This window comes from Cetorhinus maximus, chromosome 1 (assembly GCF_964194155.1).
Source record: "Cetorhinus maximus chromosome 1, sCetMax3.hap1.1, whole genome shotgun sequence".
NCBI classification, from domain to species: Eukaryota; Metazoa; Chordata; class Chondrichthyes; order Lamniformes; family Cetorhinidae; genus Cetorhinus; species Cetorhinus maximus.
The window spans coordinates 164,909,024-164,924,758 of NC_135879.1; the positions used below are offsets into that span (position 1 = coordinate 164,909,024).

Below are 15,735 nucleotides of genomic sequence, written 5' to 3' on the forward strand. Positions count from 1 at the left end.
TTTCCAGTTTGCTAAATTTCCAAATGCAGAACAAGATTTTAGTTGGTTTAACCTGAAAAATGGACTTTCATAAGGAAAAGGATAACAAATTGTGGTTTAACCATAAACAGATGTCATGTTTGTACAGAGAGCAGAACACAATTCATCATGCTGACACAGCTCTGACGTAGATAGAATGGCTTTAGCTTAGTGATACAAAATTGAATATTTGACTTATTTTGAGCATACTCTGGAGTTTATCTCTCAAGGTGCACAACTGATGCTCGGTTTGTTACATAATTTTCAGGAAACAGCATTTATTTTGGGTGTTAGTGATGCCAGTACTGAAAAATCAGTAGTCTTGTTTCAAGATTTTTAAAATCATTCTTAAGTCATTAAAGGTTGCAGAACAGGTGGAGAGAACAGTTAATAAAGCATACAGTATCCTAGGCTTTATTGATAGGGGCGTAGAGTACAAGAGCAAGGAGGTTATGTTGAGCCTGTATAGAACACCTCAGTTAGACCTCAGCTGAAGCATTGTGGGCACCACACTTTAGGAAGGATGTGAACACATTGAAGAGAGTGCAGAAGAGGTTTACAAAAATGGTTCCAGGGATAAGAAACTTCAGTTACGAAGATAGATTGAAGAGGTTGGGATTGTTCTCCTTGGAGAGCAGAAGGCTAAGAGGAGATTTGGTAGAGGTGTTCAAAATCACGAGGGGGCTAGCCAGAGTAGATAGGGAGAAACTGTTCCCGCTCGTAAAAGGATCGAGAACAAGAGGGCACAGATTTGAAGCGACATGCAAAAGAAGCAAATGCGATGTGAGAAAAAACTTTCACACAGCGAGTGGTTCAGGTCTGAAATGCACCGCCTGGAAGAGTGAACCTGGAGGCAGGTTCAGTCAAGGCATTCAAGAGGGCATTAGATGATTATTTGAATAGAAACAATGTGCATGCAGGGTTACATGGAAAAGGCAGGAGAATGGCATTGAGTCATAATGCTCATTCGGCGATCCAGTGCAGACACAATGAGCCAAATGGCCTCCTTCTCCACCATAACAATTCTGTGATTCTGGTTATTTAGATGCTTTTTTTCCTCTTCTTTGAGCTTTTTTTTGTTCTTAAATTTATTTTCACTTGTTTTTTGTCCAGTTTCATTTTGTTTTATTTCCTTATATTTTAATTTTAGCCACAAGAAAAATGAAAAAATTCTGGTCAGATCATTTCTTCTCGAGCCTGAACCTCAGTCTACTGGTCGACTTGACAATTTCAGAATCTTCTCTAACAGCCCTGTTGTAAACTTAGGCCTTTCAAGCCATTGATCAGGGAGATTTTTTTAAACCATTTTGTTCATTAGCTTTTATAACTCATGTGATTACAATATATGTAGTGTGCTGCAATAAGATTATAGAGTCATAGAGGTATACAGCACAGAAAAAGCCCTTCGGCCCATTGAGTCTGCGCCGGTCAAACAAGTACCTAACTATTCTAATCCCATTTTCCAGCTCTAGGCCCATAGCCTTGTATGCCATGGCATTGCAAATTCACATCCAAATACTTCTTAACTGTTATGAGGGTTTCTGCCTCTACCACCCTTTCAGGCAGTGAGTTCCAGATTCCCCTTTGGGTGAAAAAATTCTTCCTCATATCCCCTCTAAATCTTCTGCCCCTTACCTTAAATCTATGCCCCCTGGTTATTGACCCCTCTACCAAGGGGAAAAGTTCCTTCCTGTCTACTCTTTCTATGCCCCTCATAATTTTATACACCTCAATCATGTCCCCTCTCAATCTCCTCTGCTCCAAGGAAAATAACCCCAGTCTATCTAATCTCTCCTCATAACTAAAACTCTCCAGGCAACATCCTGGTAAATCTCCTCTGCACTCTCTCTAGTGCAATCACATCCTTCCTATAATGCAGATTCCAGAACTGCATGCAATACTCTAGCTGTGGCCTAACCAGCATTTTATACAGTTCCAGCATAACCTCCCTGCTCTTATATTCTAGCCTCAGCTAATAAAGGCATGTATCCCATATGCCTTCTTAACCACCTTATCTATCTGTCCCGCTACCTTAAGGGACCGGTGGACATGCACACCAAGGTCCCTCTGATCCTCGGTACTTCCCAGGGTCCTGCCATTCATCGTGTATTCCAAAGCCTTGTTAGTCCTGCCAAAATGCATCACCTCACACTTATCCGGATTAAATTCCATTTGCCACTGATCAGCCCATCTTACCTCCTGTAACCTAAGGCTCTCCTCCTCATTATTTACTACCCCACCAATTTTCGTGTCATCCACGTTCTGGAGATCTAGCCTATTGGCCTTTCGGAACAATCTTCTATCCTGTGTGACCAACACTACTCCCACATCATAGGGTGATGCATTACAGGTTAATATTAATTCTTTTGATGGGTCATAATGTACTAGTAGACATGATGAGTGTACTAACTTCCCGAATTTTACGAAGGCTTCTTCTTGTTGCACCTTCCATGACCATTGATGGTTCTTTTTCAATAATAATTGTAACGATGCTTACACTGTTGACAAGTTTGGCAAGAAGCAGCCAAAATAATTTATCATGCCCAAAAAACATTTGAGTTCAGTGACACTGGTGGGAGAGGGTGCCTCCTTGATTGCCCTGGCTTTCTCCTCTACTGGGAGCAACCCCTGGGCATCCACTCAATGACCCAAGTAAGTGACTTCAGTTCGCTTGGAAAGTACACTTCTCTTTCTTCAATCATACACCAGCTTCAAAAAATCTTCTTAAAATCTCTTCTAGGTTGGCCAAATGTTCGGCTTCCATTGATCCTGAGATCAGGGTGTTATCCAGGTACACTACAATTCGGGGAAGTCCTTTTAGTCGGCTTTCCATGGTCCTTTGGAAGATTGCATAGGCAGATGATACACCAAAGTGTAGGCATGTAGCTTGGTACAGGCCCTCGTGCGTGTTGATTGTTACATACCCTCTAGATGTGCTGTCCATCTCTAACTGTTGGTATGCATGGCTTATGTCCAGTTCGCTGTAGGATTTTCCTCCAGCTAGCTTAGCGTACAAACCTTCAATCCTCGGGATAGGATATTTATCTAATTTGGCAGCCTTGTTCATGGTTAATTTGTAGACTCCACAAATGCGAATTGTTTTATCTGGTTTCATCACACATAGTCACTTACACAGGGACTGTGGGCACTGCCCATTCCGAAAATCGGACTGGCTGGATTATTCCTAACTTCTCTAAGCGGCACAATTCTGCATCCACCTTCTCCTTTAGGGCACAAGGCACAGGTCTGGCCTTAAAGAACCTGGGTGTTGCCTCCGAAACTACATATATTTTTGCTTGTAGGTCTTTTATGTTTCCCAATTCATCATGAAGTACACTGTTGTGCTTCCTTAACAGCTCAGGGATTCCTCTTGCCCTCACTTGAAATATTTCTGACCAGTTGAGCTTAATTTCTTTTAACCAGTTGTGGCCCAGAAGGCTAGGTCCTTCATCTGTTACAATGATAATTGGAAGCAGGGCTGTCTGTTGCCTGTAGGACACAGATACTGTGGCGATGCCTTTCGCCTGTATGGACTGTCCAATGTATGTCTTCAGCTGAGCCGTTGTTTGCTCTAGATTCAATGGCTGGGTACCTTCACTTAGGTATTTAAATGTGTGTTCTCCCATGTAGTATTTATAATTTGGGAAATGTAGAACTGTAACTTTAAGAATAATCCTGTGTTGTATGATCACATGATCTTTGTAAACCAATGTGTTAACAGCGCAGTGAACCTCTACAGGAGATTCCTGCTTTAGTTATGGAGTTTGATGCACACGAGTATTTGCTGCTGCTGTCTTGTAAATAAAAATGTGTCCACCAAGAAAAGTTGCCTGGAAACTCAACTCTATAACATCCCACCACTGTGCTCAATGCCCTCATGTCTACCTCCATAACTAGAGGCTCCCCATTCATTTGAAGGATGATGGTGATTGGTTCAGTTTTTACTGCTTTGACATTGTATAGGGAATCTTGTGGTTCTATTATATTGTGCACTTCAATCATCTTGGTCTGCTGTAGGAGAGGTTATTGTGTCAAATATGTGATCCCAAAGTTCAGGTCAGTTTTTAACTAGTAAATCTGGAAGTTTTTAATCAGTTCAGTTTGAGTATGTTTGATCTTCATCACCAATGCAACCTGAAAATACCCACAAAAGTTATTTGTGGCACAGATTATATTGAATGCATTGATATTTCCTGGAACATGAAAAAAGGGAGTCTAAAATAAGGAACCTGCTGGGAGTCTGTTGGTGTATTGTACTTGGTATATCTAAATGCAGAAGCATGGAGGCTCACAATTCCCTAGACAAACAACACTTTGGTGAGCCAGCTCATCAAGAGGATAGACGGTTGGAAGAGAGACTAAATTAATGGACAAGTCATTTCGAGCAACCTCATTCAATTCCTAGTGAGGCATTGACAAAGGCCCAGGAGCAGGTAGACTGTCTCTTTTGTATGGTATCTTAAAATGGAATAAAGAGAATATATAACTTTAAAGAGAGAGGGAAAAGGCAATATGTTGGAGCATGTTGCTTTTGTTGGAGCTCTATTAATTACCTACTTCTGGGGCTAAATTTTGCCGTTGGCGAGCAGGGGGCGGGGCCCGCTCGCCTACACGCAAAATGACGCGGGATGTCGTCGGGGGAACCCGCAAAATCAGCTGCGGGCCCACCGACCTGTCAATGGCCAATTGAGGCCATTGACAGGATCATTAAAACAATTAAAGGGCCTGCCCATCCAACCTTAAGGTTGGCGGGCAGGCCAGGAGCCCCGGTAGCAAATTGAAAAAACATGAAACCTCATCCACTGGCGGGATGAAGTTTCATGTAGGGTTTCAAAAAGTTTAATAAAGTTTTAGTGAAATGTATTAAACATGTCCCATCTCATGTGAGGTTGTCACATGAGGGGGACACGTTAAGGATTTTTTTTTTCTATTTTTAATGTTTTTAAAACTGTCAGCGATCTCCCTGAGGCAGCACTTAGCCTCAGGGAGATGTGCGCTCTTTCATGCACATGCGCGAAAGAGCGCACTCTCGCTTTTGGGGAATCCCCCCCCCCCCCCCCCCCCCCCCCACCCCGCCGTCTGCACAGGAAGCTTCCTGCCAAGCGTCACACTGGGCGGGCCTTAATTGGCCCACCCACGCAAAATGGCGGCGGGGGTCGGCTCCCCGTCCGCTGGAGATTGGGTCAGGCCCACCCGCCTGGTAGGCAGAAAATTCTGCCCCTGGATTTTAAGATGTGAGTTCACCACATACTTAATTCCTCGTTTTAGCCAAATTGACAAGTGGAAACCAAAATGCAGAGAGAGCTGCAGTTACAAGGCGGACAGCATGGCCAGTCTTTTGTACTTCCTATATGTAACTCATTATAGAACACTTGGGGGTAGACACTAGGTCAGAGAAGTTATGTAGATTCACGAGGAAGTGAAATTGCAGACAAAGTGAAAGCACACCGAAAATACAATGCACACGATGTATGTGCTTTAAGCTGCCTTGACATTAAACAAATGTAAGCTTATTATTTTCACTGTGCCTGCACTGTATAGTGTTTGAACAGGATTGCACTTGGCATTACTTTATTCTCTGCAACACTTGAATCCTGTAGTGTTTTTGTGATATGAAAAAAAGGCTGTTAGTCAACTAAAAACCTTTTGTTAGTTTTTTTGCTTTTCCTGAGAAAGAATCAGCAGCACCCATTCAGTATCAGAAGATACTATGGTTAGCTTGCAAGATCAGTTGTCTTTCCTAAATTATATCCACTGTTGAATGATGTTAAGAGCAAGTAGCACAGAACAAGAAAACATTATTATGTTCTGCAAGCTTACCCCTTCAGAGCATGTACATTGCTGTACCATGATCTCTATGGTCAGGATTTTTACCTCGTCTGGAGGGTACGGCGGGCAGGCCAGGGAGCGGCTGCAAAACTGACCACCGCCTGTGATCGGGCCAATTAACAGCCAGCCAGCGTGAATCGTGCGCTGCAACGCTCAGCGCCACCTGGGTGCAGGGACGGGGGAGAGGAGGACGAGCATGGAAGTCAGCGCATGCGCGCAGGTGCGCTCAATGAAAGCTCCCTGAAGGCACAGAGCTGCTTCAAGGAGCTGAAGATTTTTAACATTAAAAATAAACAATTGAAAAATAAGGAAAACATGTCCCCTCATGTGACTATGTTAATATGAGTTTTAAAAGTTTTTGTTTTTATTTTTTTTTAATTCACTAGTTGAAACCTCATCTCGCCTGTGGATGAGGTTTCGCAAAAATTGCAAAGGCGGCTTGGCCTATTCATCCGCCTGCCAACCGAATGGTTGGGCGGGCAGTGAAAAATTCCATTTAATTAATTGATTAAGGGCCTTAACAGGCCTCTTAATTGTTGGCGGGTGCGTGCAAGAGGCGGCAGCGCGCCTGCCGAGTGAAACATTGCAAGAGTTCGCGATGACATCGGGATGCTTGCCCGACGTCATCGTGCACTATTTTTCTTCTGTTCAGGTCTGGCGCGCGCCTGCCCGACGAGGGAAAAATTCTGCCCTATGGAACTTATTTAACATCTTGAACAAATGTTTTGCATCCAAGTATTGAAGCAATACTGTAACTGCAAAATATATAACTAACCATAATTTACATTAGGCTAAACTTTTTGTCAAAATAAAGCAAGGCTAAAGGCAGTCTGCCATTCTGAACAAAAGGATCCTGGGGCTGGATTTTACAGAGCACCATGGTCTACAGCCCCTCTGGCTAAAAAACTGGGGAGGAAATCTCCCACGATCCCAAAAGTTGCCTCGTAGAAACTTAACACTGGGAGCAGCATTAATTGTTTCAATGCAAGATTCAGCTCTTTTCTTGAGAGGAAGTCCAGTCTTAGAGAGCTGCCAGTCGATCCAATTGGCTGGCAGCTCTGTCGTCCCAGTAGTTCTGGGACTACAGGCAGTCGCCAAGCTGAGGATCAGGACTGACAGGTAAGTCCAGGATTGGGGCATGCAGTGAAGGGATGAGTGGGGGTGAGTGGGGTTGTGGGGGCTGGGTTCAAGAGTCTGGGGGAGGATTAAATGGGGGTGATCTTATGAGTGGTGCCTCCAATGGGCTGAGGGGGCCCCCAAAGGAAGTGTCTGCTCCATGCTCAACACCACCCTTGTAGCTGGAGCTGCCAATGTTCCTGCATGTAATGGGCCTTGCCCCACTGCGGGTAAAATTCCAGCAGGGATAGGATGTGGCCCTTAAGTGGCCACTAATTAACCACTTAAGGGCCTCAATTGACCCAAGGGCGGGCAGTTGCCCAATGTCTACCCCGCCCCCTGTAAAATCTCAGACAGGTCAGTGGGACAGGTAGGCAGTGGGAAGGCAACCCACCGGTTTTTATGTGCCTTCCTGCCTTCAAACCTGCTGGTGAGGGAGTATAAAATCCAGCCCTTGCTGTCTGGCTCACCATTAAAATATATTGAATGGCGTAGATTTGCTGCACTTGTGCAGTAGATACAAACCAAATGTGCCACAGAAAGTTGAATTTTGCCTATTTCAGCCTTAACAATGTGATGTGTTAATTACTGCCAGTCAACATCCCTGGCACTGAAAATTAACTATTACAATTGTGGAGCTTCATTCCTTCAGGGTTTAATGGTTATTGGGGATTTAAAAGAATTTTAAAATTCTAACATTTTTTCTTTTCTTTTTCCTTTCTATCTCTTTCCCTTTTTTTCTTAATCCATTCTTTCTTCCCCTCTTTTTCTGTACTTCACCCACTGTAATTTACATTTTCTTCTCAGCCCTTGCATTGTTAATTTCACAATTATTTAAACTGATTGGTTAAGGAGTTATGCTATTACCTGTCCTATTCACCCAAATGCCCTATTTCTCTCGCTGTGCAGTTATCAGCATGCACTTTCAGAAACTTGCCAAAAAAATTGTAGAAACCTAAACGTGCAAGGGCAATTCTAACTAACAGAAACACTGTTAGATTCGCTCCTAAAGCAAATTAAGGCCCTATATTTCAGCCTGAGTGGGTGGTTGCTTTCTGTGGAATACTACTTCATGGCTGTAGCAGCTCAGGGGCAATCATGTTTCATAAAATATTATATACCCTGTATCAAAACTTACCATTGTGAGGTTCAGCCCTCTTTCTATCTTGAAACTTAATCAGTTATTTTTCTAAAGATATTAATAAGCACAGCCCTCAGTGCTTTTGTTGGGGTATGGTCCACATTTCCCCTATTCTCGAGGGGAAAAAAAGCATTGTTGTTCTGTTGTCTTCCTTGATGATTATTTCCAGCAGTATGTAAGCACTAATTGGGTACAGATCACCATAGGTTGAATCAATGAAAATAGTGTTTGAGCATTGAATGCATGTCCTGTTAAACAATAGTTATTATATTTGTTTCTTGTTCATATTTTTTCCTTGCAGTTTTGACGTGGACAATGGCACATCATCAGGGCGGAGCCCCTTAGATCCAATGATGAGTCCTGGCTCAGGACTCATTCTACAGGCCAACTTTGTGCACAGTCAGCGGCGGGAGTCTTTCCTGTACCGATCTGATAGTGACTATGACCTCTCTCCAAAGTCCATGTCAAGGAACTCCTCCATTGCAAGTGATATGTAAGTAAAATGTGTATCTTCATTTATTGGCCAAACACAAGGGCAAGATTAACGTTCTCACTATAACCAGAATGTATTTGTAATTTATTGTCTTTGAAAATATATATACTGCATTGACACTTTTCAGGGTGAAAACTGTAAACTTAATGGCCGGGACATTATGGCTTGTTATTTTAGTGAATAAACATTGATGTCTTTGCCTATAATTCACCTCTCCACTATTTTAGCAGGAGCATTAAGTCATTTATTTTAAATTAGCACTGGTTTAGTAAGCATAGTAAATGGAAGCATGAAATTACAAATATAGTCATAGATTAAGTGAATGAGCAAAACTGTGGCAAATGAATATCAATGTAGTCAAATGTGAGATTATCCACTTTGGACCTAAAAAGGATAGAACAGAATACTTTCTAGATGGTGAAAATCTAAAAACAGTCAAGATCCTAAGAAATGTGTGAATTCCAAATATATAGATCATTAAAATGTCATGAACAGGTACAGAAAATAATCAAAAAGGCTATTGAAATGCTGGGCTTTATATCTAATGTTACGATCTTTGTAAAGTGCGATGAAATGTGGCTCCCCACGCAAAAAGATTGGACAAGCCTGCCGTACACCATAAGATCGATTTTGTGTAGTAATCTTTGATGTGGCACCTTGTCAAATACCTTCTGGAAATCTAAGTAGAGTACATTCACAGGTTCCTCTTTATCCACATTGCTTGTTACTTCCTCAAAGAACTCCAATAAACTAACAAACATGGGACAGGATTTCACGACCCCCCCTCCCCCTCACCCGGCGAGTTATTACGATCCTGCCGAACTGAATGGGGATTTAAATGGCCTGCCGCACCCGGCGGGTGATGGGGGGGAGAGACACGCCACGGCGAGACCGTAAAATCCATGGGCTGAATTTTTCCGTCAGCGAGCAGGGGGCGGGGCCAACTTGCCGATGCAAAAATGACGCGGGATGATGTTGGGGGAATCCCCGACATCATCCCACCCCATTTAAATCTTCAGGAAGTCGGGGGCACAGCAAAATCAGCTGTCCGCCCACTGACCTGTCAATGGCCAATTGAGGCCATTGACAGGATAATTAAAACAATTAAATGACCTGCCCATCCAACCTTAAGGTTGGTGGGCAGCCCAGGAGCCCCAGCGGGCTTTTGAAAAAACACGAAACCTCATCCATCAGCGGGATGAAGTTTCATGTAGGGATTTAAAAAGTTTATTAAAGTTTTTGTGAAATTTATTAACATGTCCCATCTCGGATGACATTGTCACATGAGGGGGACATGTTAATGATTTTTTAATTTTTCTATTTTTAGAGTTTGAAAAACTTTCAGCCATCTCCCTGAGCACTTAGCCTCAGGGAGATGTGCGCTCTTTTGCACGCATGCGCGAAAAAGCGCACTCTCCCATTTGGGGAATCCCCCTGCCCACACAGGAAGCGCATAGTGTTTCCCGCCGGGTGTCACGCAGGGCGGGCCTTAATTGGCCCGCCCACTTAAAATGGCGGCGGGGCCCGCTTCTCCGGCGGGGATCAGCTCCCCGCCCACCAGAAATTGGGTCGGGCCCACCCGGCAGGCAAAAAATTCAGACCCATGATTTCCCTTTCGCAAAACCATGTTGACTCTGCCTGATTGCATCAAGGTTTACCTGGACCCTAAGACTTCATTTATGGGGAGAGATCACATAAACTGGTGTTGTATTCCTGAAATTTAAATGGATAAGGGATGCTTTAATCGCAGTTTTCTAGATGTTAATGCTAACAGATAGGATAGATAATGAGAAACTATTTCCATTGGTTGAGGAGCCTAGGACAAGGGGATACAGACTAAGAATTAGAGCCAAACTTTTCAGGAGTGAAATTAGGAAACACTTATGTACTCAAAGGGTGGTAGAAATTTAGAGTTTTCTCCCATGAATGGCAATTGATGCAAGATCAATTATTAAATTTAAATCTGAGATTGATAGAGTTTTGTTAATCAAAGGTATTAAGAAATATGGGGCAAAGGCACATGTGTAGAGTTGGATTAGAGATCAGCCGTGATCTATTTGAATAATGGAACAGGATTGAGGGGCTAATTGGCTTACTCCCTGTGCCTGTGTAACACTCCTGCTATGGTACTGGGGAGAAGAATTGCAGTTTAACATATTAGTGTTCATAAACTAATACCCAAGATAAAATTTTTGAGGGCTAATCAGTTTCATCCAATTGTAGCTCTTAATACAGTTCATCCAAATATAGTAATTATAAGTGCAAATAACTCTTTTATGGAAACAATTTGTTTTTTATGAAGTGGGTTGGAACCCAAGCCAGAGATAACAAGCTGCAGTGCTTCAGTGATTAAATGAACTTTTATTTATAATATGTAATATAAATAATAGCAATAATACATTTATTGAAGCTTGATAAAAGATTTTGTTTAACATTCAGAAACTAACATACATTCAACTCTGTCAACACAAGCCTGGAATGTTGGCCATATCATCAGATTGTTACTTAAACTTCGATTTGATGTTCCTCTGTCTGCATTTCTAACACAAGAATCAGTCTGTTTAAATAGATAACAGCTCCACTGAATAGGATGCAAAGGAATGTGCTACAAATGCACTAAGCATTCATCTGCAGTAGCAATTTTTAGGCTACAGCAAAACAATGAAGCAACAATTTCCTTGTTTGCTTCAAAACGAGCCATTGTGCGCAATGCGGAGTGCTTGTATATATAAACCCATCACTCATGCTTCCTCTCGATTTTTTTTGTCTGGCTATACTTCCATGCTTGTGGAGAAAAAAATTATAAAATCAATCACAAATTGCAAAAACCTATATTCGATCCAGCATTGATGTTCTGGAAATTGTCAAAATATGTACAAAATTATTTTTGCATTTGTTTAGCATATATCACATTTGCATATAAGGACAAAGTTTTATTTGAATATTAATGAAATATATAGTCAAATGAAAGCAAAGCTTTGAAGAGATTAACACCATTTAGTGTCATTAAGGCCTCAGCCTACAAAGCTCAACCTAGCCTTTTGGTCTTGAAAGAAGCATAGCCTACTTACGTAATTTCCTAAGACTTTAGATTTACCTCATCTTTCATCAATAAATGACATTAATTAAACCCTCATGGCCATTTAGATTCCCACATATTAAGCTCAGAGGTCATTTTTGGATCAACCCTAAATGACTTTCTGGCTGAATTAAGATACTAAAACTGACAAGTATTCAGGGTGTAACTTTTGTCTTATAAAACAAGAAATCTTCCATAAAAAATTAATTATTTCTAAGACACTGAAACAATGTAACTCGTGCTAGTCTATCTCTACACAAAAACCCCAAATTGCCGTGCTTGTGCTTGAATGGAGATGTGCGATTTTTGAGCTACAGGCCTGAATTTTCAGCTTGGTGGCGGGCGCGATCGGCAGGCCCGGGATCAGCCAGGAAATGGACCGCTGACTGCGATCAGCCCCCGAGCACGATTTCACGCTGGCTGGCCAATTAATGACAAGTCGGAATGAAACGCGTGCTACCGGGGTGGGAGCAGGAAGAGGGCGGGCAACGACGTCAATACGGGCATGGACCAGCGCTGAAAGAAAGCTCCCTGAAGGCAGAGAGCTGCCTTAGGGAGCTGATGACCTGAAACTGCAAAAATAAAGGTTTCAAAAGCTGGAAAAAAGTTTCCACGCATCATAACCAGTCACTTGAAAATTTAGCTTGCGAAAATGCTGACAACAGAAATTTATTTACATTTTATTTCATCACGGAAATCTCAACCCACCCGTGCATGAGGCTTGTTGAAAAATGCAACAGCCGATTCGCCCGTCCAGAAACAGTAAGGTTGGACAGCTATGTAAAATGACAGACAATTGCGCCATTATTGGGCTTAATTGCTGTCTTAATTGTCGGTGGGCACGCTTCCGACTTTTGCGCACACCTGCCAACTGAAATATCGCACGAGCACAGGATGACGTTGGGATGCTTCCCCGATGTCATCTTGCACAATTTCACGTCCAAACAGGTCAGGCGCGCCTGCCTGATCAGCATAAAATTCTGCCCATAGTTTATTTGAGGATCCTTTACAAGATTATTAGAAGATGCTATTAGAAGTAAATTTTCAGCCTACATAATCTCTTCAAATAAGGATACTCAGTTGCATTTTTAGGAAAAACACAAATTATTTATTTCTTATTCGTTACTGACCACAGCTATCTGAAAAATTGTTATTCCAGGCATTGCAATGCTGTGATTTCTGGGTGATGATTCAATTTCCAATCATAAACCACAAATAGAAATGGAAATAAAGTTAATTTGGTTTCCTGAGTAAATTAACCCTGAATTGTATCCCAGTTTAAGTGTATTTTATCAAACCGTTTGAGTCCTATTCATAAAACCACATTTATAAAGGCATGAAGAATAACAGATTCTTAACTAAAAGTGCATAGCAATTGACTGTATCTGGAGGGATTTTGTGGTGAATAAATTTGTAATTGTAACTCACTATAATAGGGTAAGAAGTCTTCATAGACCTGACCAACAGTACATGTAAGAAGTATTGAATAGAGATTTTTTAATGGAGAAATGGTGCACAGTCCTTCAATCAAACAAGTTGATTATGATGGCAAGTCTGAAACAAAAGCAAAAACTATAAAATAAGTAAACCTTGTTTTCTGTAATTTTCACTCTTCTCCATTTGTTTTACGTTTTACTGATTGAACCTTTCTACACAGCCACCGATCAGCATTGCCACCTGACAGATTAAACATTAGAATGGCCTTACTTAATGCAAGACAACCAATCTTAAAAAAAATGCAGTGTGCAATGAATTGGAATATGCAATGCTGTGCCACAAAGCGGAAAGGTATGGGTCATGCAATAGTTTGTGATTATGGTGGTGCTGTCAGTGTATGTTAATGAGTTGAGATTAGGGACTTTTCCCAAGGGGACTGAGAAAATGAGGACAGGTTACCCCAGAGCGTGCTCATGCACCTACTCAGAAATAACATTATTTAGGCTTGATAGCATTGCATATTCCTTCTAATCTTTTTTAAAGTCATTTTTGTCTTGTTTCTTCTGTAAAGCTAATAAAGATACCATAAACCTTAATGATGCACTGGACTCATCACGTTCTATTTTTCTGTCTCCGATGCCACACATGTCATTTGTTGACACACCTACTAGTAGATTAGGTTCCTGCTCAATTCTAGTCTTTGTAAGCACTTTTATATAAGAAATATATTTAACTAGTTCCGCAGGGGTCAGTGTTAGGACCACAACTTTTCACTTTATACATTAATGATCTAAGAACAAAGAAAAGTACAGCACAGGAACAGGCCCTTTGGCCCTCCAAGCCTGCACCGATCATATTGCCCGTCAACTAAAACATTTTGCACTTCCAGGGTCCATATCCCTCTATTCCCATCCTATTCATGTATTTGTCAAGCTGCCTCTTAAACACCACTATTGTACCTGCTTCCACCATCTCCTCTGGCAGCGAATTCCAGACACTTACTACCCTCTGCGTAAAAAACTTGCCCCGCACATCACCTTTATAGTTTTCTCCTCTCACCTTAAATCTATGTCCCCTAGTAATTGACTCTTCCACCCTGGGAAAAAGCTTCTGACTATCTACTCTGTCCATGCCACTCATAATTTTGTAAACTTCTATCAAGTCGCCCGTCAATCTCCGTCGCTCTAGTGAGAACAATCCGAGTTTCTCCAACCTCTCCTCATAGTTAATAACCTCCAGACCAGGCAGCATCCTGGTAAACCTCCTCTGCACCCTCTCCAATGTCTCCATATCCTTCTGGTAATGTGGTGACCAGAATTGCACGCAATATTCCAAGTGTGGCCTAACCAAGGTTCTATACAGCTGCAGCATGACTTCCCAGCTTTTATACTCAATACCCCTGCCAATGAAGGCAAGCATGCCATATGCCTTCCTGACTACTTTATCCACCTGCGTTGCCACTTTCAGTGACCTGTGGACCTGTACACCCAGATCCCTCTGCCCATCGATGCATTTAAGGGTTCTGCCATTTACTGTATAATTCCTGCCTGTATTCGACCTGCCAAAATGCATTATCTCGCATTTGTCCAGATTAAACTCCATCTGCCATTTCTCCGCCCAAGTCTCCAACCGATCTATATCCCGTTGTATCATTTGACAGTCCTCTTCACTATCTGCAACTCCTCCAACCTTAGTGTTGTCTGCAAACTTACTAATTAGCCCAATTACATTTTCCTCCAAATCATTTATGTATACCACAAACAGCAAAGGTCCCAGCACTGATCCCTGCGGAACTCCACTAGTCACGGCTCTCCATTCAGAAAAGCACCCTTCCACTGCTACCCTCTGTCTTCTATGACCAAGCCAATTCTGTATCCATCCTGCCAGCTCACCTCTGATCCCGTGCGACTTTACCTTCTGTACCAGTCTGCCATGAGAGACCTTGTCAAAGGCCTTACTGAAATCCATGTATATAACATCCACTGCCCTTCCATCGTCGATCATCTTAGTCACTTCCTCGAAAAACTCGATAAAGTTAGTGAGACACGACCTCCCCTTCACGAAACCATGCTGCCTCTCACTAATACGCCCATTTGCTTCCAAATGGTAGTAAATCCTGTCACGAAGAATCTTCTCCAATAATTTCCCTACCATTGACGTAAGGCTCACCGGCATGTAATTTCCTGGATTATCCCTGCTACCCTTCTTAAACAATGGAACAATATTGGCCATTCTCCAGTCCTCTGGGACCTCACCCGTAGCCAGTGAGGATACAAAGATTTCTGTCAAGGCCCCAGCAATCTCCTCCCTTGCCTCTCGCAGTACTCTGGGCTAGATCCCATCTGGCCCTGGAGACTTACCCACCTTAATATTCTTCAAGATGCCTAACACCTCCTCTTTTTTGATCTCAACATGATCCAGGCTATCTACACACTCTTCCCTAGACAAATCGACTGCTAAGTCCTTCTCTTTGGTGAATACTGATGAGAAGTATTCATTCAGTATCTCTCCCATTTCTTCTGGCTCCACACACAGATTCCCACTCCTGTCCCTGAGTGGGCCCACCCTTTCCCTGGCTACCCTCTTGCCCTTTACTTATGTATAAAAGGCCTTGGGATTTTC

General features: G+C 42.3%; 1 protein-coding gene across 6 annotated transcripts in view; it reads left to right on the top strand.

The window, feature by feature from the left end:
• Positions 1 to 15,735, top strand: part of pde4d (phosphodiesterase 4D, cAMP-specific) — a 1,053,459-nt gene that overhangs the window by 807,717 nt on the left and 230,007 nt on the right. For all 6 annotated transcript variants that reach the window (XM_078549378.1, XM_078549337.1, XM_078549370.1 and 3 more), the window contains exon 2: positions 8,406 to 8,597. In XM_078549378.1, coding sequence (XP_078405504.1) covers positions 8,406 to 8,597 — 192 coding nt within the window. The remainder of the gene's footprint in view (positions 1 to 8,405; positions 8,598 to 15,735) is intronic.